At 42.1% G+C, this 23,560-nt stretch overlaps 1 protein-coding gene across 1 annotated transcript in view; it reads left to right on the top strand.

Moving 5' to 3' along the window:
* Positions 1 to 5,623: 5,623 nt before the first annotated feature.
* The window catches only part of LOC308676149 (glutamate receptor ionotropic, NMDA 2D-like), a gene marked incomplete at both ends in the record, with an annotated part of 42,971 nt that continues 25,034 nt past the window's right edge, over positions 5,624 to 23,560 (top strand). The window contains 8 exons of the mRNA XM_081341893.1: positions 5,624 to 6,022; positions 8,213 to 8,805; positions 10,822 to 10,936; positions 11,636 to 11,832; positions 12,408 to 12,561; positions 13,747 to 13,900; positions 15,533 to 15,658; positions 15,827 to 16,056. Coding sequence (XP_081198019.1) covers positions 5,624 to 6,022; positions 8,213 to 8,805; positions 10,822 to 10,936; positions 11,636 to 11,832; positions 12,408 to 12,561; positions 13,747 to 13,900; positions 15,533 to 15,658; positions 15,827 to 16,056 — 1,968 coding nt within the window. The remainder of the gene's footprint in view (positions 6,023 to 8,212; positions 8,806 to 10,821; positions 10,937 to 11,635; positions 11,833 to 12,407; positions 12,562 to 13,746; positions 13,901 to 15,532; positions 15,659 to 15,826; positions 16,057 to 23,560) is intronic.

Genomic DNA, 23,560 nt, shown 5'->3' with positions numbered 1-23,560 from the left:
AAGCTCTATCTGAATACAGAGAATGCAGTCTTTGGAGCGAGAAAGTCCAGGTGAATTCACCACGGGCCAAGAAGCATCGCAACAGTTGACGACAGAAAGTGCTCCATCACAACCAGAGAGGAGGCTGAGAATTAAGAACCCAGACAGATGGAGATTGTACCTTCATCCAATTATTTTTATCTTCCAACGCAGAAGTGTTCTGATCCGAATCCTTAGAGCTGTCACTTCTTCATGCTGGAAAGGAGTTGCCATACCAAATACAATTTGTTATTGTCGTCAATACATTCCCACAAACGATCTAAGCTGCTCCCTTCACTGCCTGTCCTTTAGCATGCGAGTTCAGACATTCTCTTAAAAACAGATTAATGTGCGTTATGGTTACATCCCTAACGAAGGATCATCCAGTTCCACATGACTGGTGATCTGAGCATTGATTTGAGAAGAGGATTAACAGGTGCAGTCAGAAACCAATTAAGGGAGGCTTGACAGATTCAAACTGGAGCTGAAAAAATCGTAAAGGTATCAAATGATAAAGAGAAAGAAGCCTAAGCAAGAACCATCGTATTGCGCAGAGTCAGGGTGGTGAGAATGAAAAAGACCTTGTTACACATCGCTATGAAGCTGTGGGCTTAGGTCCCCAAAGCAGGACTTTCGTGCCTATGACAGTGTTTCTCAACCTTAGCAACTTGAAGATGTGCGGATTGCTGGCTGGGGAATTCTGGGAGTTGAAGTCCACGCATCTTCAAGGTACTACGGCTGAGAAACACTGGCCTCTAACATTGCAGGAGGTAACTGGTAGGTCAAGTGTGCTGGGCACATCCGGATGTGAATTGAGTTCTTCTGCTGTGGATGAGATCTGCATGGTTAACCTTTTCCATCTGTTGCCAAATCAAGAGATTTGGCAATCATCTGATGCAATTTTGCCCATTTTACTGCAGGGAAATATCAGTTGGCACGGTTGCCATCAGTGGGGCTTTATCTTGTTGGGTTTTTCCCCCCTACCGCGACCAATTGAATGTGCCAAGTGGCAGTGGACCAGGAGCAAAAAACTCGCTCTCACACTGCGGACTGCATCACAATAATACAGTGAGCCAGAGGGCCGGAGCTCATTTGCATATTAGAGCAGTCCTGAATTAACATAGCTGGCATAGGATTTTCTTGAATGTGGCAGGTGGTGGCCATATTATTATACATTATAATCCCCGCGGCACTTGGTATGTGTAAAGGATTTTTACAATATCTGTCAGCTCTTCAATTCTCATTGCAACTTTATGGGCAAGGGAGCCAAAATCATTTTTGCTCGTGAGATGAGAAAGCTTCTATCAGATATTTCATGTGGAAATGATGGATGGTCATTCACCAGCACCTACCCCCTTAGGGTAAAAAAAAAACAACACCCCGAAAAAAAAGAATAAAGTATCGTATCCGTAATATTTATTTATTTACTTTCAAGTTGTTCCTGATATCAAAATAGGGTTGAAATGTACATTTTGTGAATGCAGATTCATCTTATGTAGCAGCTGATTTCTTTCAAAATCAGTTGATAAAAAAGATACGCCTTTTACTTTTATCTATGCTATAAAAAGAAAAAGTGGTCAGAAGTTTTCTTTCTAGCCCAGCCCATATTTTTAGCTTCCTGATAATTTGAAAAACTCTTTCTGTAACATATTTTCTGATTGTTGCGGTTAGAAGGTTCCTCAAATCTGAACAATCCACGAATGCAGTGAGTCCACGACTTAACGATTGCAATTGAGCCCAAACTTTCTGTCGCTGAGTGAGACATTTGTTAAGTGAATTTTGTCCCATTTTACAACATTTCTTCCCACAGTTTTTAAGTGAATCCCTGCAGTTGTTAAGTTAGTAGCACGGTTGTTAAGGGAATCTGGCTTCCCCATTGACTTTGCTTGTCAGAAGGTTGCAAAAGGTGATCCCTCTGGGACACTGCAACCGTCATAAGTGTGAGTCGGTTGCCAAGCATGTGAATTTTGATCACATGACCATGGGGATGCTGCAGCGGTCGTAAATGTGAAAAATGGTCATAAGTCACTTTTTTCAGTGCTGCTGTAACTTTGAACGGTCACTAAATGAAATGTTGTAAGTCGAGGACTACCCATACATTGAATGAGTGCTCTTGTTTCATAATAAAAGGACATAGGAAGGAAGAAAGTAACCGTAGGTACTAGTAAGTTCTTTAAGCCACACATAAGAGAATACATGTTTTCCACCAATGCTGATTTTTTTTTCTTCATTCAATAAACTGTATTGTTTTATTTTGAGAGTTGTTTTCAGAGGTTTTTGTATTCTGAGGAGCATCCTAAAAATACTTCGTGTAATTTATGAAGCAGACTTGGAAGATGCTTCTCCAGTGTCTATAAAGTGTTTGTGCTAACGATCAATTGTGTTTGGCAGATTGCTTTGAGGCAAATGGAAGATTCAATGTAAACCATTCTGTTAATAATAAATAAATAATAATAAATAATAATAATAAACCTTTATTGTCAAAGTACAACATGTGTACATTGAGATTAGCTGAGCCTCCCCCCCCCCCCCGTGCTCTCTCCCCCCAACACACAATGACAACAAACCCTCCATCCTACCACAACATGTGAACCAACTACACCACACACCGGCCTCCCAAGTCAATTCTGCATAAGTTCACAGAGATTATGTCCCATTCAAAAGCCTAACAGCCCACGGATAAAAGCTATTTTTCAGCCTGTTGGTACGGCTGGCTATATTCCTATATCTCCCTCTCTCTCCCTCCCCCCCCCCCCGTCCCTCCCCCTCTCTCACACAGAGAGAGAGAGAGGGAGAGAGAGAGAGAGAGAGAATTGATTCAGTTCTTGTAGGCTGCATGTTTGGGTGTGTGCGTGCCTGTTTGTGTCCTGTGTATGTCCTGCGTACAATCTAATTCACTTTTGGTGAATGTGGGTGAAATGTCAGGAGGAAAGGAAATAATCAGCAGCTTAAGGTTACTGATATCTCGCAATGACTCTTTGTGGAGAGCTGTGTGGGTAAGTGGCCACATAGATAGTCTGTTTCAGGGTAAAAGTGGTAATAAAAATTAGTAAAGGCAACATAGGATTCTTTGTAATATTTTACCTTGCGATAAGTATTTCCCTTGTGAAGAAGTGGCTTGCCAGGCGCACAGAGAGATAGAGACAGGCGGTTAATTATAGTTTTAAAACTGCCCAGCCGCCAGTTGTCTAACATACCAAGGGACTCTCTTGGCTGTGTAGCACCTGGATGGTAAGGATAGAACTGGGGAGGTCAAGAATGTGTGTGTGTGTGTTTAGCCTCTGCCTTTAATTTGCAGGTTTCTGCTGACCTTTTTTTCCTTAGCTGAGGTGAAAATAATCCCAGTTAGATACTTGCAATTTGTAGGCACAAAAGGGTAAATCCTCACTCCCTTTCTAGGACATCAGGGAGTTTAAGGATTGGTTGACACACACACACACCCACACACCCACAAAAAACCTTCCTGCCATACACAACCTTCCTGCCTCATTTCTTAGTAAATCAGTAGCTTCCACTAGTAATTCAAGAGTTTGGATGGTAAAGCATCATAAAAAAAAATCACAATGATTAGAAGTGGTTTCTGCATAGTTCATATTAGAGAGAAAATTTATGAATAGCAAGATTATACGCTGCAAAGTTTCCTGGGTTGTGTTTCCAAATATAAATGGGAATTTCATCTTTGAAGGGCTTCTTGTCTCATACAGTATATTAAAAAATGCCCTGCCCTTAAGCAGTAAGTATTTATTGATATCTTTTCTCTTGAGGACGAAAAGTACAGTCTCCCTTCATTTCCCCCCCCATAACTATCCTGTGAAGTAGGTCAGGTTAAGACCAAGTGACCCAGCATCAGCCAGACGAGATCCATGACCAAATTTGGTAGAGTGTTGGGTAGGAACGATGGTAGGAACACAAAGGCATGTTTGAAATCCAGAGATGTGGCTTTTGTTTTGTGGGAGTTAGCCTTCTGTTTCTGAAGTAGCATTTCACAGTGTCTGAACGTCCACTTTTATGCAGTGAAAGAAATGATATTATGCGCAGGTAATCCTCGATTTGGATGCTTGGCAACTTGCACGTATCCACAATGGTTGCGGCATCCCAGGGACACGTGATCGCCATTTTCAACCTCCCCAAGCAAAGACAGTGAGGGAAGCCAGATTGACTTGGCAAACACATGATTCCCTTAATAGCCATGGTAAAAAAAAAGTTCATAAAATTGGGCGTGACTCACTTAACTTCTGGTCCCAATTGTCATAAATCAAGGACTACCTCTACATAACCATAGCTAAGTGGTTATCAGTCCTATCTCATTTGAATCAATTCCATTGAGCTACGCTCAGTCCATGTTACGGTTAGCTTGATTTTCTTTATTTGGCCCTAATCTTATCCACTGCTTCTTCGGAATAGTAGAAACATAGCGAAGGACTGACAACTGACATTCAGACTCTGAATTAGGCTCAATAGATCTGGGTGAACTGCTCATTTTTAGCTGGAAATGATGGGATTTCAATCATATACAGGTTGTCCTCAACTTACAACCATTTGTTTACTGACCATTCAAAGTTACAGCGGCACTTATGACTGTTTTTCACAGGACCGTTGCAGCATCCCTCATAGTCATTTAATCAAAATTTGGATGCTCAGCACCTGCCATGTTTTTATGACGGCTGCAATGTCCTGGGATCGTGTGATCCCCCCCTTTTGCGATCTTCTGACCAGCAAAGTCAATGCGGGAGCCAGATTCACTTAACAGCCGTGTTACTAACTTAACAACGGCAGTGATTTGCTTAACAACTGTAGCAAGAAAGGTTGTAAAGTGGGGCAAAATTCACCTTAACTGTCTTGTTTAGCAACAGAAATGTTGGGCTCAACTGTAGTCATAAGTTGAGGACTACCTGTACATCTACAGGACTGGAGTTCAGAAGGGCTGACCCTTCAGGGGAAGAGAAATTGGGAAATGTGCAGTTTGGGAGAAAGAGTTATGTCATTTTGTATGATCAACAGGAGGAGAAGGATATAAAGCAGAGGTGGGGAACGATGGCCCTTTTATGACTTGTGGACTTCAGCTCCCAGAATTCCTTAGTCATCTGTGGGAATTGAAGTCCACAAATCCTAAAGGGGCCATGGCTCCCTACCTCTGATATAAAGCAGGGGTCTTCAAACGTGGCCCTTTTATGACTTGTGGACTTCAACTCCCAGAATTCCTGAGTCACCTGTGGGAGCTGAAGTCCACAAATCCTAAAGGGGCCATGGCTCCCTACCTCTGATATAAAGCAGGGGTCTTCAAACTTGGCCCTTTTATGACTTGTGGACTTCCAACTCCCAGAATTCCTCAGCCAGGCACGCTGGCTGAGGAATTCTGGGAATTGAAGTCCACAAGTCATTAAAAAAGGCTAAGTTTGAAGACCCCTGATATAAAGGAACTGGGCACCATCAAGAGCTGCCTTGGGAGAGGAAGTCTAGACTAGCCCAAACAGCAGGCCAAATTCTTTCCATTTGAGCTCTGAGGTCACAATTGGCCCCCTGTCCCCTTTGATCTTCTGCTTCTCATTCCCTAGTCTCTTTCTTCTTCCAACCTTCTACAGGGGGAACTTAGAGGTCCTGCGAGATGAGCCTGCCCCCGGGCACCCCCGCTGCTAGGATGCTCTTTGTTATGGCTCTGGCCTGTGCCAGCCCTTTCCTGGACCTACGGCGACGAACCATCAACATCCCCATTATTTTCAGTGGCTCAACCTACACACCAGAAAGTGCCCGGTTCTCACTTGAGGATTTTCGCAATTTCTCCATGGAGATCAACCCCATCCCTGTCGTTCTGAACGACACCAACCCTCGTAGCCTAATTGTACGGCTCTGTGATGTCCTCTCCTCCTTGCACATCCATGGAGTCGTTTTTGAGGATGACACACGAACGGAGGACGTCGCCCAGATCCTGGACTTCATCTCAGCACAGACCTCAGTTCCAATCATTGGCATCAATGGAGGATCAGCCATTGTTCTTACTCCCAAGGTAACATAACTTTCCTGGGCTTATTCTGCTACCTGAATATACATGGAAGCTTGGTCACTTGTTTAACAGAAATCTGCTTATTCTATAGGCAAAACAATTTGGAAAAAGGGCCCTTAGGAGATAATTTAAATGCTAGATGTGCAGAAATGTGTATATGTGGGGGAGGGGATTTGGTAGGGATTAAGAAATACTAGCAGAGTTGAAAAGATCAATATTACCAAGGTATAATATAATTAGACTACATGTTCATTCTCCAACATGATAGATGGAGAATCCACGAATGGGTTAACTCTGTCTTCCTGCCCAATTAGACTAAGTCAGTCAAACTTGCCACGCCTCTCCTGGGCCAGGACACCTCCCAGTCACGACTTAGTCTGTGCCCAGAATAGACGTGGTAATTTTGGCTCCCAGAATCTTGCTGAGTCAACTCTTCTGAGTAATTAAGCAGGTTGTATATGTAGGTGGATCAGGGCTTGTATTGCAGGGGCGTGCCAATCTCATTCCCTGTCAGTTCCCAGGCGTATCACTGCTCACTCTACTCGTAGTGCTGCAACTTCTGCGGCTTGGGCGACACAGGCGTCCATTGAGGACATTTGTAGGGTGTCCATTGAGGACATTTGTAGGGCGGCGACATGGTCCTCGCCTTCCCTTTTCGTGAGGCATTATAAACTGGATAGGTTAGCCTCCACAGACGCCTCATTCGGCCGGAGAGTGCTGCAACAGGTAGTGCCACAGGGTGGGACACAGGCCCAGACTGATTCCCTCCCATAGGGACAGTGCAGCTTTGGGATGTCCCATTCGTGGATTCTCCATCTATCATGCTGGAGAAGGGGCGTTCTCTTACCTGAATGCCTTTTCTCAGCATGATGATGGAGAATCCACACCAACCCCTTAGTGTCCGTCAGGTCCTGTGTCAGGGGTATGGGAGCCAACACGTCGGACTGTCGTCATTTGCTTCGCCTTCGTCGTGACTGGGAGGAGTTCCTGGCCCAGGAGAGGCGTGGCAAGTTTGACTGACTTAGTCTAACTGGGCAGGAAGACAGAGTTAAGCCATTCGTGGATTCTCCATCATCATGCTGAGAAAAGGCGTTCAGGTAAGGCAACGCCCCTTTTCTGTTACATATAGGAGCTAATAGTTCTAACAAGATGATCTAATTCTGTTCATAAAGACTTCGGGAATTATTTTTGTGAAAGACAGGTTGCTGGGAAGGCCTGGGTTAAAAGCAGAACTTAAAACTGAACTTTTATCTCCTCAACTGAAAACATTTGGAAATTTGTAGACTAGCTAAAATGTTTAAAAATACTTCAAATGTTTGTTGGACATGTAATCAAAGACCAGGTACTTATTACCATATCTAGTGGTCATGTCCTAAAGCATAAAGGTTTTGGCTTAAGATACACTTATGGTTAGAAAAGATGATTAAAAAAACAAATAGAATTTAAACCAGAATTGTTTCTCTTAGGAATGATAGGCCCTAACTATGACAAGGAGAGCGGATACTTAATGTTACATGTATTGACAGCAGCGAGAATTATGTATGCCCAATATTGGAAAAACGAAAAGTTACCGACTGAAGACATATTAACTAAGAAAATATTGGATTGTGCAGAAATGGATAGATTAACTTTAGAGATTAAAGAGAAAGAACATTTAGTTTACTATAGAACTTGGAATAAATTTTATCAATAACTAGATAAGCGAGTTAGAGAGAAAGGAATGTGATATGCAATTTTGAATTTATTTGAGTAAGAATGACATCATACATTGAAAATTTAGTATTGTTTTTGATATTTTATTATACCTATCAGTGTTATTGTTAGCTTTATTATCTTTATTTATGTACATTTACCCAGACATGCTGTTTGCGAAATTTTGAATGTTATTGGGGGAAAACCCCAATCCTCAACCCCAACCCTTCCTCTACCCTATCCCAAACCCCCATTTCCCTATCCTCCTTTTTAACCCTATAAAAACTAATAAAAATTTTTTCAAAAAAAAACCATTTGGAAATTTGTATGTTTTATTTGAATCTGGATAGAAAACAAGGGAAAAACTCATTTTAAGATTGTAAGCTACCCAGAATTACCTTGTGATAACGTGGGCGGCCAATAAATTTTACAACTAAATAAATATGTAAAACTGTTTCTGCTTTTCAGCCTGATCACTTTTGTCCTTTCTAAAACCCCTAGGAGAAAGGATCCACATTCCTGCAGCTTGGTTCCTCCACCAAACAACAGTTGCAGGTGATGTTTGAGGTCCTGGAACAATATGACTGGACAGCATTTGCCGTCATTACTACCCTGTTTCCTGGCTATGAAGACTTTGTAGATTACATTGAGGTCCTGACCGACAGCAGCTTCATTGGTTGGGAACGCCGCAGCACTGTGACCCTTAACCTTACCGATGACCCAGATGGAGCCCGCCTGAAACGCCAGCTCCGAGAAATAAATGCCCGTATTTGCCTTCTCTACTGTTCCCGTGAAGAAGCAGAAAGCATCTTCCGCGCTGCTCGTGAAGTCAAACTTACTGGCCCTGGGTATATTTGGTTCATGGCAGGTGCCAACTTTGGTAGAACTGCCTATCTGCCTGAGGAACTGCCCGAGGGTCTGTTCATGGTGCTTTCAGCAGGATGGAAAGACGATCTTTACCACAGAGTACAAAACGGTGTGGCCATAATTGCCAAAGGGGCTGAAGCCCTCTTCAAAGTCTACGGCTCAATTCCAAAATTCAACAGCGACTGCCGGGCACCCAATCTCACCCAATTCAACGAGAATCTACATCGGTTAGCAGGGAAAGAGGCTGGGGAGGGCGTTTTAGGTGGGAGGGTAGTACAATCAAGAGGAATCTACTATTCCCTTTCACGAAAAGCTGTGACCTGTTCCTACCCGGTGCCTTTTTCTCCACTTTCATTCTTTTCTTGATTTGCACATTATTCCACCCATTTAATTCCACAATCGGATGCCTCCCAGATGGGTTGGCTACAGCTTTCACCTTTCCCAGCTGGCATCAGGTTGTGTTGTATCCAAGACAATTGGAGAAGGGTCATCTTAAGCAATAAAAAGTCTTGCGTCATGCATACATTTACAAATGGCATAAACCTGAATGGACCACAGTTGTATCTTAACCCCCTGGAGTCCACCTCTATTCCTCTGTTATGTCTTTGAGCATAGTCATACTACACCTCCTCCTTGGCACTGCAATATTGCTTCCATAAGGGTGTTCCAAGCTGTATTTTTACCTTCAGATCCAACAGCTCTGATAATCCTCCTCGTAGTCTCCAGAATAAGGGATGCCGAAGTGGCTTTGGTTGCTTAATTACAAGTTTCCTTTTATTTATCACTTTCAGTCCCATTCATGGAAGCAGCTAGTCAGTGTCAGTTCTGCCATTCTAATTTAAGGTAGAGCACAGGATAAAAGACAGGAGCACCTTCCTTCTTCTCTGGTCTGATTTGTTTCTCTGGGCCTTCTTTATTTCACATTTTTTTAATCTGAAGTTATTCAAATGGAGGAGAAATGTAGCACAGGAGAAAAGGCAAGGAGAATATTGAAGCCAGACCCATGCCAGTTCATGTTTTCCCCATTGGCCAATAATAAGGGGATAGAAAGGGGATAGATGTAAAACCTGGACAAGAAGACAACTCGTGGTCAATAATGAGTGGCACTTTCACAAATCGAGACAAAACCATTTGACTGCTATGTGGAACAGACGTAAGGTGGGCAGATGTACGGGATTAGCAGTGGGTACAGCAAGTTGAATGCTGACATTCCTTTGTATTGTTTCTAAAGTGGGTAGAGAATATTCTAGTTTATTAGTGGGAAAAGTTGCTTGGATTTAGCTGAGGGGGCCCAAAAGTCAGCTAGCTTTTCTGCAGCGGTCAAGGAATACAGCAGCTGTCAGAACCTACTCCAATCCACATCTTAGGAAAGAAAAACTCTTGGAGACAAGATTGTCCAAGCAGGAACTTTTACTAAGATGTAGGTGACAGAGGATGTAATAGACAGGATCTGAAAACTGTCTCACAGATTGATATTTTTAAAGTGTCCCCGAGCAAGACCCCACCCCTCAGTCCATTTGGTCAGTCCCGGATCAGTCAAGTCTCAGGTGTCAAACCCTTCATGGGAAAGGGAGAACCATCAGTCCATTCGCAACACAATTACTTCCTCCCCTTCACATTCCATCCGGAGATACAAGCCAGAATTCCCCACCACCACCTTCCTTGTTTGCTCGTAAAACAGAGAGGGAGAGGATTTCCTTTCATCGGCAAGATCCAGAATTCTCCTCACCCCCTTTCTTAGTTGTTCGAAGTTCAGAGGGAGAGTGTTCCTTTAGTAGGTCTTTTTGCGATGGCCAACAGGCAGGCTGAATAAACAAAAAGTTACATCTAAGGGAAAGAGATGGGGCAATAAACTCCCCTGTCTTCTCTTTCCTCCTTGGGAACGGCAGAATCCGGTCAGGGGGTGGGGGTGAGATTTGGGTTTGCACAGAGGGAGTTAGAAATGAAACATAAATGGATTCTGACAGTAGCTCTGTTTCTTTTCTCTGCAATTTTACCTGTTCCCTTCCTTCCACTTCGTACTCCCAAACTGAAATCCGCACACACGTCATCCATCTTTACTCAAAACTGCCTTTTTTTTCTTGGTTTCTTTTAGAAGCCTAGTCCGCATCTTACCGAGTTTCTCTTGTCTCAGACATTGGATAAAAGTCTTTGGTGTCAGGCATGAGTATAGGAGAGAAAGTAGGGGTTAAAGACACAGATTGGGGTTGTCCAAAGTGCTTCCCTTCTGCCTTTTCACACAGATATTTCATGAATGTCACTTGGGGTGACAAGGACTTCTCCTTTAACGAGGACGGCTACCTGATCAATCCATCTCTGGCTGTAATCTCACTTAGCAAACATCGGACTTGGGAAGAGGTGAGTTTAAGGAGGGGGGGTAGGGGTGGAACGAGCTGTAGGTTGGCAAGAAAGATAATTGGAGGACAGGAAGGATTAGAGAAGAAGTAATATGGAGTGAAGGTGACTTTGGGGGAAACATGGCACGTGTGAATTTGGAGTTAGGGAAGCTTCTGAGAACTAGAAACACAGAGAGAGCCTTCTGGTCTCCATTCTGTCCCCTGTCATTCACTTCTGCGTTCCCGACAGAGAAAAGAGACTAAAGAATTTTTAATTACTCACACAAACAAGCTAAATCAAACCACTATGTGGCTTCTCTCCAGCAGAAGAATGTAGTGGGCTGATGTATACAGTCCTGACTCCAGCTTTGGAAATTGCTGAGGCTGGACACTGAGCCAAGCTAAGCTGCTGAGTGAGGCCAGAGGACAAGTTTCTTATCTACCCAATATATTTTTAACCTGTGTCTAAGTCGGATGTCCCCAAAGGACGTTAGTTGAAGGATGAGTGTGATTTTAAGGGAAAGGGGTTGATGGGAAAATTCAAAATGTAATATAAGAAGCTGAATTTGGGAGCTCTTGTTTTTTTTTTGAAAGAAATGTCTGCTTTGATGGATTGAAACAATTCTTGTATATTAAATGAATTTGGCGTCCCTTTAGGGGTCTGGCAGGACTATGAAGATTGGGGGGGTGTTTAATCTCTTCTCTTTGCCTTGGGAGGCAGGTGGGACGGTGGGAGCGACGGATCCTGAGTATGTCACGCTATAGGAAATTCCTACAACCCGTGGATGACAACAAGCACTTGATGGTGGCAACCTTGGAGGAGAGGCCCTTTGTAATTGTGGATGACATTGATCCTGCCACTAAGACTTGCATCCGTGACTCGGTGCCCTGCCATCACCCTCTCAACCTTACTGACAGGTATTTTTAATATGCTCGAGCAGGTTTCTCATAAGCCTGGCAGATTATTCTTAAACTTTGAATCCTGTTCTTCCTGAAAAATATCAGAGTACCTCATGGGACTTATATGCTTCATTCCAGCTAGATCCTACCTTTTTCCCAAGGAACTTGGAGGTCTACAGGTTGTTCTCTTTCCCAGCTCCATATTTCTTATCAGTTTTATTTATTAATTTGTATCCCACTTTATTATTTTTATAAATAATTCTAGGCAGTGAACATACTCATACTTCTCCCTCCACCTGTATCCCTCAGAACAACAACCCTGTGAGGTGGGTTGGACTGAGAAACAGAGGGACTAGCCCAAAGTCACCCCGTCAGCTTTCATGCCTAAGGTGGGACTAGAACTCACAGTCTCCTGGTGATTGGCCCAAAGTTACTCAGGTGGCTTCCCCAAAGTCCCAGCCAATGAAATTTACGACTGGCTGAGGAATTGGGTTCCACACTAACCACTATGCCATGCTCGTTCTTAATTACTTTCTGCGATGTTCCTAAATCACTCGCTGAGTTTCTTTTCCCTTTCCTTGCACGGTTCACAGCAATCAGTTAAAGAAGAGATGTTGTAAGGGGTTTTGCATTGACATCCTGAAGCGTTTGGCGAAAACTCTGGGATTCACCTATGACCTCTACCTTGTCACCAATGGCAAACATGGGAAAAAAGTCAATGGCATGTGGAATGGCATGATTGGAGAGGTAATTGGGGAACGAGGGGCTTCAATTTCTGCACAAAATCTTAGAAATGCAGGTTATTCCTATTCCTGTTCTCAGCTTCTCCCGAACACTAGCTATTCTTGTTCTTCTTGACTCTTAAGTTCTTCTCTATGGTAGCCCTCCAGTTGCAGCCATTCGTTTAGCATCCATTCAAAGTTAAAATGGCACTGGAAAAGGTAACTTGCATTCCTACTTGCACTTACAACAATCACAGCATTCTCCACAGTCCCATGATTAAAATTGGGGTGCTTGGCAACCGGCATATATTTACTGTGGCTGCAACATCCTGGGGTTATATGATCGCCATTTGTGACCTCCTCAGCCAGCTTCCAACCAACAAAGTCAGTGGGGGAAGCTGGATTTGCTTCACAACCGCATAATTCACTTAACAATTGCAGTGGTTTTGTCAAGGTTCCGACTGACGAACCCAACCAAGTAAACATCTTTGAGGCTTGTTGAACTCTTAATGTAAATCTTTATTGAGTACGTCATTTTGGCACGCACACAAGCAGAACCAGCTCTGGAAAAACCCCACCCGATCTCATACAGTAAAAGTATAGAATTCCCCCTCCTCATCCTTTGTCAGGTCACGTTGCCCAATTCGGAGGAAAAATGTTATGAGAAAGTGTCTCTGGGTCTGGCCAGACACCTGGTGAACGGTCCTTAGTTCTCACCGTCTGCTTTCTTGATATTTTGAAGTCTGCATTATGATCCCTTTCCCTCCCCCAAGTTCACTGGCAAGCTGAGAAGCAATAATTGTCAGACCAGCAAAAACATGCTTCGAGCTTGACAGGTTTGCTTTATAAGCATGGCAAAATAAATAAATAAATAAAAGGATGTAAAATTGGGTGTGACCCATTTAACCATCTTGCTTAGCACCAGAAATTCTGATCCCAATTGTGGTCATAAGTCAAGCCTTCCTGGATATTGTACGGAAGAAAGGGACTATCTTAACAATTCACTGACAGTGACTGCTCATCTAATCTTCATCACAGCTTATGGGAAAGCTGCCCCTGCCACCTTAAAACCATATATTCCTGCTTCTTATATTATGCCTTTAGACAGTATTAATCTTTTCACCTGGGTCACAAATCTCAGGATGTTTATTTGTCTCCTGCCTCAGAAACACCAGCCCACTCTCTCTCCTTCTGTCTGTTTCTCCATCAGGTGTTTTACAAGCGAGCTGACATGGCAATTGGATCCCTGACCATCAATGCAGAAAGAGCTGAAGTCATAGATTTCTCTGTGCCCTTCGTCGAGACAGGCATCAGTGTCATGGTGTCCCGCAGCAATGGAACTGTTTCACCTTCTGCCTTCCTAGGTGAATGCTCAGGCCGAGATTTGAGCAAAGGGAAAAAGCATTGGGGGTGGTGACGCCGATGGGACAAAGAGCTTGCAGGTCACTCTTATTCCAAAACTTTGCACCAGAATCAGAGATGCAAGACCCTTCAATTCCCCCCGTAGTAACATCCACTCATCCCAGAACAAGGGCGTAGTTAGTCTCAGGGAAAGCACCAGAAGGCAAGACAAGAACCAATGGATGGAAACTGATAAAGGGGAGAAGCAACGCGGAATTAAGGAGAAACTTCCTAACAGTGAAGGGATGCAGTGGCTCAGTGGGTTAGGACGCTGAGCTTGTCGATCAGATGGTTGGCAGTTTGGCGGGTCGAATCCCGAGTGCCGCGTAACAGAGTGAGCGCCTGTTACTCGTCCCAGCTTCTGCCAACCTAGCAGTTCGAAAGGACATAAAAATGCAAGTAGAAAAATAGGGACCACTACGGTGGGAAGGTAACAGCGTTCGATGCGCCTTTGGCGTCTAGTCATGCCGGCCACATGACCACGGAGACGTCCTCGGACAAGCGCTGGCTCTTCGGCTTTGAAACGGAGATGAGCACCGGCTCCTAGAGTTGGAAACGACTAGCACGCATGTGCGGGGGAACCTTTACCTTTACCTTTTTTTCCTAACAGTGAGGACAATTAACCAGTGGAACAGCTTGCATCAGAAGTTGTGGGTGCTTCACCACTGGAGGTTTTCCAGAAGAGACTGGACAACCATTTGTCTGAAATGGTATAGGGCAGGGGTCAGCAACCTGAAACAGTGAAAGAGCCACTCAGAACTGGTTCCCTCACAAAAGGAAAAACTGGGAGCCGCAAAAAAATGTGTGCGCATGCGCGTACATGCGCACATGTGCAGAACAGGGTTTGACTGAAGAGTGGAGCCAAGGCGAGATATGCACCTACCCTGCATATTTGAATTGATTGGTTGAACTTTTTTAGTCCCATTTTTTTTTTGGACTGCACATGGCAGAGGACTGGGAGCCGCAGGAGACGGCTGAAAGAGCCACATGTGGCTCCGGAGCCGCAGGTTGCAGACCTGTGGTATAGGGTCTTCTGTTTGAGCTGGGGGTTGGACTGGAAGACCTCCAAGGTCCCTTCCAGCTCTATTCTGATTGATTAAATACCAGAATAACAAACCTGGAAAGGACCTTGGAGGTCTTCTAGTCCAGCCCTTGGCTCAAGCAGGAAACCCTATACCATTTCAGACAAATGGTCGTCCAATCTCTTCTGAAAAACCTCCCATGTTGGAGCACCCACAATTTCTGGAGGCCTGTCATTCCTCTGGTTAATTGTTCTGACTAGTGAGCTTATGTCCTGAATGTTTTGTTACCGTCTTTAATTTGATATCGGTAATATGACTTGGAGGCTGGAAAACGAAGAGGTGGGACGAGCATTTTAATTTAATTTAATTTTTAATTTTAATCCCATTTATATCCCGCCCTTCTCCGAAGACTCAGGGCGGCTTACAATTTAAGCACAAACCAATGTGCTTAGCAATATGCTTAGCAATGTGCTTAGCAAAGAGTTCAACAATTTTAATTCATGAAGGAGGGGTTTTGTTTTTGTTTCTTGTCTGCGTGTCAGATGGGCACCCGCCCCATTTCTCTTTCCACAGAGCCTTACAGCCCTGCTGTTTGGGTGATGATGTTCGTCATGTGCCTGACGGTCGTTGCAGTGACTGTCTTCATCTTTGAATATTTCAGCCCAGTGGGCTACAACCGCAGCCTCAGCAACAGCAAACGTGAGTATACCACTGCTACAGGGAGAGAGGGAGGGAGTGGAAATTTGGGCTCCCTCTGGAAGTCAAGCAATGCATCATACTGGTCTTTGAGCCTTCTCAGGTCAGGTTAGCTTTTGAAAGTTGTTTTCTCCCCCACCCCCCACCCCCGTTCCCCCATCTGCTTTCTAGGCACTGGAGGCTCCAAGTTCACGATTGGAAAATCAATCTGGTTGCTTTGGGCGTTGGTGTTTAATAATTCTGTGCCTGTGGAGAACCCCAGAGGCACCACTAGCAAGATCATGGTGCTGATCTGGGCATTCTTTGCTGTAATCTTCCTTGCCAGCTACACAGCCAACCTGGCTGCCTTTATGATCCAGGAGGAGTACGTTGACACGGTGTCTGGGCTGAGTGACCAGAAGGTGAGAAGAAGGGAATGGGGAATGGGGTTCATGAGGAAAAAAGTGCAGACCTGCTCATCTGCTTGGCCTTTTATCCCCAGACAGATTTATAGACACAGTTGCACTGATTCCATTTCACGTTCCTCATTTCTTGGGCTCTCCTTCATCTTTAAAACAGTTTTGCTTTCTTTAAAATAAAACAAGACACTAGGTAACGAAACTTGATCTTCAGTCAGGTTAAATGGATTGACAAATCTGCTATTTTTAAAACTGAGATGTAAATGAAGGTTCTGGTGACAGAAAACTCCTTGTCAAGTCCATTGCTCCGATATTTGACTAACTTAAACATCAGGGAGAGGTATGCTACTGGTACAGTTTAAGATTAAGAGTAGGGTTGCATCTTCGTTTTTCCTTCACTGTCCATTTCCCTCTAGCATTTCCTGAAAGAAACCAAGATTTATTTTATTTTTTACATAGTCTGCTTGCATTGTCTTAGATCTGAGCTCGGTGAATTGTCTTGCAAAGCAGCTTGTCTTCCAAGATAACCTTCCTTTGATTGAGCCATTCAGACTTTGCAAGGGTTATTTTAAATAGTGTTTAGAAGATGTATGTACCTGCCTGTGATCAGGCCAGCTCAGCAAAGGGAAAACTTGCTCTGTATTCTAAAGAGTGGCTCAGGAAATGTCAGTCAAAGAGAAGACGGAATTATCCAGAAGAAGAAAGGAAGGCAGGGACCTATAAAGGTTTTTCTTTCCCATTGCAAAAGGCCAGAAAGTTATGAAGTCTATGATTGCTGGAGAACTATTTGTAAAGACCTTGATGAAATTAAATTTCAGACTTCCTGTATAGAAAGCAAATGTGTTCATCATATTATAGTTTGCACTACCCAGCATGTGCTTCCCTTGAATTTGATAATCTTTCCTTTGGAGAATCAGAACAAGCCCTGATGGTGTGGCTATATGAAAAACAGAAGAGCTACCAACTCTACATCTGCCACAAATCCAACGTGGTTTTGTATTTTTTAAAGTAGTATACCCTCCTGCCTGTCCCATAAAAAGGCATCTCGATAGCCAATGCAGGTAGTCCTTGGTTAACAACAACAATTGGGACCAGCTAAGTCATGCGGTCATAAAGCACAATGACACATTTTGTGGCCATGTCACCTCGCGATGGCGATTTCAACACTTCTTGGTGTTGTTAAGCAAATCCTATGCTACCATTGTGAAGAAGTCACATGGTCACTATTTGTGACTTCCTGTAGGAAACCAACAAAGAAGTTTCATTTTTTTTATTGAAAAGTTTTAAAATACATTTTAAAAACATAAACTCCCTCCCTCCCCCTCCCCCCCACTTCCCCTCCCCCCTCCCCCCCACTTCCCAGAGCTGAATACAGGGTATAAACTTTAACCAACTTAAGCTAAAATATGCTAACCAACTAAAAAAGACACTTTAAATTCTATCGCGCTTTAACTCCTCTTAACATAACTAAATAACTAAATAATAATAACTAATTAATAATGCATCATATAATACTAATAATTATTCATGTACTAAATGAAATTTTCTAGTCCCATATTTATTCTGAATATAATCGATCCATCTTCTCCATTCCAAAATATATCTCTGTTGCGATTGTTCTTTCAAATATGCTGAAATCTTTGCCATTTCCTCCAGGTTTGAAACTTTTAAAGTCCACTCTTCTATAGTAGGCAGTTCCTCCTTCTTCCAATATTGCGCTACCAAGAGTCTTGCTGCCGTAATTAAATTTAACATCAATTTAGTATCTATAACAGTACAATCTGTAATAATACCCAACAGAAATAACTGTGGAGAAAACCTTATCTTTTTCTTAAATATCTTCTGCATATTCCACCAAATTTTAATCCAAAAAGCTTTAACTTTTTTACAAGTCCACCATATATGATAATAGGTTGCATCATCACAACCACACCTCCAACATTTAGGCTGATAATTCAGATACATATATGCTAATTATTTAGGATCTAAATGCCATCTATAAAACATTTTATAAAAATTCTCTCTTAAATTTTGTGCCTGTGTAAATTTCACATTTCTGACCCATATCTTTTCCCAGATATCCATCATTATGGGCTCCTGAAAATTCTGGGCCCATTTTATCATGCAATCTTTAACAAGTTCCATTTCTGAATCTATTTCTATCAATGCATTATATATCCTTCTTATATGCGCTTGATTTTGATCTCTAATTTGTTTTACCAAATTTCATCAGTTGTTGAAATACCAATTTTCCGATCTTCTTTCCATCTAGTTTCTGTCTGCCCATACTGAAACCAAGTCCGCACTATTCTTTCTTCTTTTAAAATATTAAATGGCTTTAATTGCCATACATTCCTTTCCACAGTGCAACTGTGTCTATAATCCTGTTTGGTCACTATGAATCATTTGCTGCATAACCTTCATTAATCTGTTTGCTAAAATTTTAGCAAATATTTTATAATCAGTATTTAAAAGCGATATTGGTCTGTAATTTTTGGTTTGGGTAAGATCTTGATCTTCCTTTGGAATCAATGATATAAAAGCTGTTTTCCACGATGGAGGCACTTCTCCTCCAGATTGAATTGTTCTAAATAATCCTTTTAGAGGTTCCACCATTTCTAACTGTAATTTTTTATAATAAATGGCACTCAAACCATCTGTTCCTGGTGCTTGACCCACTTTTAATTGTTTAATTGCTAAAATAATTTCTTCAGCATTTATCAATTGATTCATCCCTTCCCTTTGCTCTTGTGTAAGTACAGGGATATTCACTTCTTGTAAATATCTATCTATATTTAAACCTAGAATTCTATCCCCAGCATATAACTTAGAATAAAATTCAACAAAAGCCTTTTTAATATAATTCTGCTGAAACACCTCTTTTCCCTTGTATTCTATCTTATCTATGTTACGTGACCTTTGTTTTTTCCTTAACAAATAAGCTAGCCACCTACCCGGCTTATTAGCATTACAAAAAGTATTGTGTTTAACATACCGTAAGTTAGATGCCACTTGATCTGCCATCAACATATTAAACTGACCTCTTAACAAAGTAATTGCTTCCTTCGCCCTCTTATCAGATGGGTTCAAAATTAGAGCCTTCTCTTTCCTCTTGATTCCTCCTCTAACTCTTTACGCTTATATTCCAATCTACATCTATATTTATTCAAATATATTAACACTCCTCTCATATAGGCTTTACTTGCATCCCAAACCATTTCAATAGGAGTACCCTTATACATATTTATATTAAAAAATTCTGTCATCTGTTTTTTACATTCATCCACATTTTCTTGATATCTAAACAAATTTTCATTTAATCTCCAAGACCTCCTATCTTTCCTCTCCTTATCCAATTCCAACCATACTGGACTATGATCTGATAAAGTTCTTGGACATATCTTGATCTTCTTAACCCTAGAAAAAAAATCATTAGTAGTTAATACAAAATCAATCCTAGAAAAAGATTGATGTCGATCAGAAAAAAAGGTAAAATCTTTTTCTTCCAAATTTCGTTCTCTCCAAACGTCTCTCAATTCCAAATCATCTTTCATCTCAAAAAAAGATTTAGGCAATCTGGCATGATTTGGAGTACTTTTAAAAAGACCTTTTTTATCTTTCTGTGTGTCCAGCACGCCATTCCAGTCTCCCATCAAAATACATGATTTATAATCCCATTGAATTATTTTATTATGTAAAAATTTATAAAATTCTCCTTGTTGATTAGGTGCATATAGTCCAACTAAAAGTATTTTTTTGCCTTCTATTAAAAGTTCAATTATAACATATCTTCCTTGTTTATCGGCTTCAATTAGATTGGCTGTTAAATTCTTTTTTACATAAATAACTACTCCATTTTTCTTATCTGAAGTAGACGCACTAAACTGTACACCCAGTCTGGAATTTATCAAATATTTTTGGTCTGATACACGAATATGCATTTCCTGTAAACACACAACATCATTTTTAAATTGTTTCAAATACTGAAATACTTTCTCTTTTGCGGGGAGTTTAATCCATTAACATTCCAGGTTAGAAACTTTGTCACCATCTTTTGCGACCTGAAGCTTTCGGAGCGGGTCTTGCAAAACCACAAGCACCTGCCTCTTCGGTCTCGCTCCTCCCACTGCTTCACTATAAGTAGATTCTTGAGATATAATTGTGGATTTCTGTTCTTCTTGTTCTTGTCTCATTCGTCTGGTTGCAGCCCGCGTCATTCTTTGTTCCTTAACCTCTTCTGACGATGCCAGGGGCTGCACAATTTCCGAAGTTTGCTGAAGTTCTTTAACCATCCGTGAGATAACTTCTTCATCTCCCTGTATACTCTCCATTTGTTTCTGTCACGCTCCATCTTCCTTCCTTCCTTTAAATTCTGGGGATGGCGGAGAACCTGCTTTCAGTATATTAGAATAAAAATCTCGTGCCTTCAAAACTGTATTGAGACGATATCTCGTACCTGAATAATTCACCACCAAGCCTATTGGTATCTCCCATCTGAATTGAAGCTGGCGTTCCTTTAATTCATCTGCCAAAAAAGTAAATTCTTTCCTTTTCCTTAAAATTCTTGGTGGAATTTCTTTCAAGATTAAAACTTCTTGATCAGCAACTTTAAATCTATTATTATAAAAAGCTTGAATAATCACATTTCTGATCGATCTCTTTGTAAAATAAACAACCACATCTCTAGGTAATTTTCTTTGCCTGGCAATCCAAGAGTTAACACAAAATATTTTATCTATATCCCCTGTAATTTCTTCCGCTTGGCACCCCAAAATCGGTTTCAGGGCTTCTGCCAGTAACACTTTCAAATTTTCCTTTGGGTCCTCTTTCAATCCTCTTATCCTCAAAGCAAACTCCATATCTCTATATTGTATCATAACCACCTCGTCCTCAGTCTTATCCATTTTATTCTCAGCTTCTGACATTTTAGCATCCAATCTCAAATTATTTTGATACACCTCTTCCACACGTTCATCCAAATGCTCAATGCAAACTGCCAGTCCCTGAAAAGCCACTAAAATGTCCTCTTGTATTTCTTTATTCTTCTCATTGATAAGTTCAGATATTTGCTGAGATTGATTTTTTAAAGCATCTTGTAAATCTTTTAATATTAATGCGGGTGCAGGTGCCACGGGGGGTGGCATCAATGCCTGTAATAAAGAATGCACTTCTAGGAACAGAAGCTTTAGCTGGTTTAGAAGCCAATTTGACACCCAATTAATTTTCGTTGTGCACTTTCACTTTTCCACTTGGCTTGCAACTTTGTTTCTCCCCTATTAAATATCCAAATCCTTAAATTCATTTTTAGACCAATTTCAAATATTTTCCGCAGAGTGACTTTAAAAAAAACCACAATTTCTTCCTTCTCAGTCTTTATATTTTATGATATATTCCTTGTCCTTTTATTTTTCACTGACAATTTACACCTGTGCCATCTTTCTTCCTTTCTTTTAGTATAAACCGGAGTTAAAGATCATATACTTGCTGTTTCAAAATTCTCCTGCACAGCTCTGCCTGCATCCAAGTAATCCAAAATACAATATTGATTGCAGGGATGGTTGCAGCATCCTGCTCTGTTCCAAAGCCTTGGAACAGAGGAGTCCCCAAGTCCGGAGCTAATTCAGGCTCCGGGGGAGCTCTTACCCTTCAACCCCCAGAATAACAATTCTAGGGGAGCTCTACCCCTACCTGAATGCTCCCCCTCCCCTCTTCTCCCGAGGGGGGGGGATTTCCAAACCGCGAAACAGCTGATTGTTGCTGTTTTCGCAGTTCAACGGAAAACAACGGGGCTGACGGTCGAAATGGCCGCCATCGACAGAGCCTTGCCACCCGGAAGTCCCAACAAAGAAGTTTCAAATGGCAGCTAGGTGACCATTGTAGGGATGCTATAACAGTTGAAACATCTAGGACTGATTATAAGTGCCACTCATTCAAATGCAAGTTAGAATGGCCATTGAACAAGTGGTTCTTAAGTGAGAACCATTTGCTCTTCATTTCAAACATAGAGGTTATATGTTTTATATGATTATATGTAGGGCTTTTTTTGTCATAGAACACTCAGAACGGAGTTCCGGCACCTGTTTTGGATGGAATCTTGTAGGGTAGGCAAGGCGGGTTGTATGACATGTGCGAGTTCTGGCACCTTTTTTTTTTACAAAAAAGCACTGATTATGTGATTATATTATATGATTATATGAGGGAGGGAGAGGGAGGGAGAGAGAGAGAGATTACATGGACATAATAATAAGTATTAAATTTGTATGTAATTTGATTGCAATGACACTAGTTGGCTCACAATAATAAAAGAAATTACAATAAAAGATTTAAAAAAATGGCAAGCCAGAGAGACTGGATGGAAGGAAGCAAGGGGTCTTGTTCCCCATGTTTGTGTATTAAGGTGTAAATTACCTAAACCAGTGTGTTTCTCAACCTGATGCCTTCAAATGCTTTGGACTTCAACTCCCATCCTTCCTTTCAGCATGGGAACTGAATTCCAGTACCTTTGGAGATTCAAGTTACAGGAGATGGACACGCTGTTGGACTCATCTGTCACATTTAGTAGCTCCACAAGGCCCTCTACCAGAAGCCTTGTTGATACCCAGCATGTATTGGATGTATTTATAAACCAGGACGTGGCTGATTATCGCCTGGCAATTAGCCCCTGACGAACAACCACAGCTGTGGGAAGGAGGGGGCCACGCAAATCGGACCAGCTGTGGCATGGCAGCCTGGTTCCCATTGAATCTCTTTCGTTAAGAGCTAACAAGCTGGGGTGTAATTAATAGGCATAATTAATGTCCAACAAGAAACGCAATCTCAGATAAATATTAAACAGCTCAGTTTAACAAATTCACACTGGGTAGGGAAGGAGGGAAAGTTGGTAATTGGAAGTAGAGAAAAGAAAGTTTTGCAAAATGTGCCTGAAATGGGCATTTCTGGATAGATTTCATACTCTGAATTAAGCCACGCGGAGCGGGTGGCTTTCTGCCTTGGCAGGCGTATCTGGGACTGCAGATTTAGTGGTGTAAAATTCCACAGCGGAGGCCTGTTAATGTCTTACAACACTACAGCGAAGAATCTTTCGGTAGCAGCTAGAAACAAACAGATAAAATTGGAGATGCTAGCTTTGAAGGAGCAGCATTGCTCTTCTGGAGCTTGCTGTGGTGAAAGGCACCGGTTTTCGTTCTTTTCGTAGCCATGGGCAACCTGAAGTCTTGGTTCTCTGGCCTCATTTCAAAGCCCCCAGCAAGCCTTCGGCTCACAGTATGATCAAGAGAAATGTGCTCCTCTCCAGAGGTGAAAGGCAGAGGTGGCTGGGACAATAAAAGAAGGGGGGAAGGGAAATTCTTGCTTTCCCCCTCTCTTTGGCTCCAGCCCAACTATTTGCTGGTCTGTGACCCTCCCTCATGTGGCTGTTGAAGGTTAAAACTTCTCCAGCAGTTGCTGCCTGTTAAAACAGAAACCTTGCCTTTGTTTTTCTGTCAAAAGTTGCGCAGTCCATAAAACC

The sequence above is a fragment of the Vipera berus genome (assembly GCF_964194415.1).
Source record: "Vipera berus genome assembly, chromosome: W".
In the NCBI taxonomy this organism is placed as follows: Eukaryota; Metazoa; Chordata; class Lepidosauria; order Squamata; family Viperidae; genus Vipera; species Vipera berus.
Note: the sequence above shows the minus strand (reverse complement) of the source record. Positions and strands in the feature narration are given on the sequence as shown.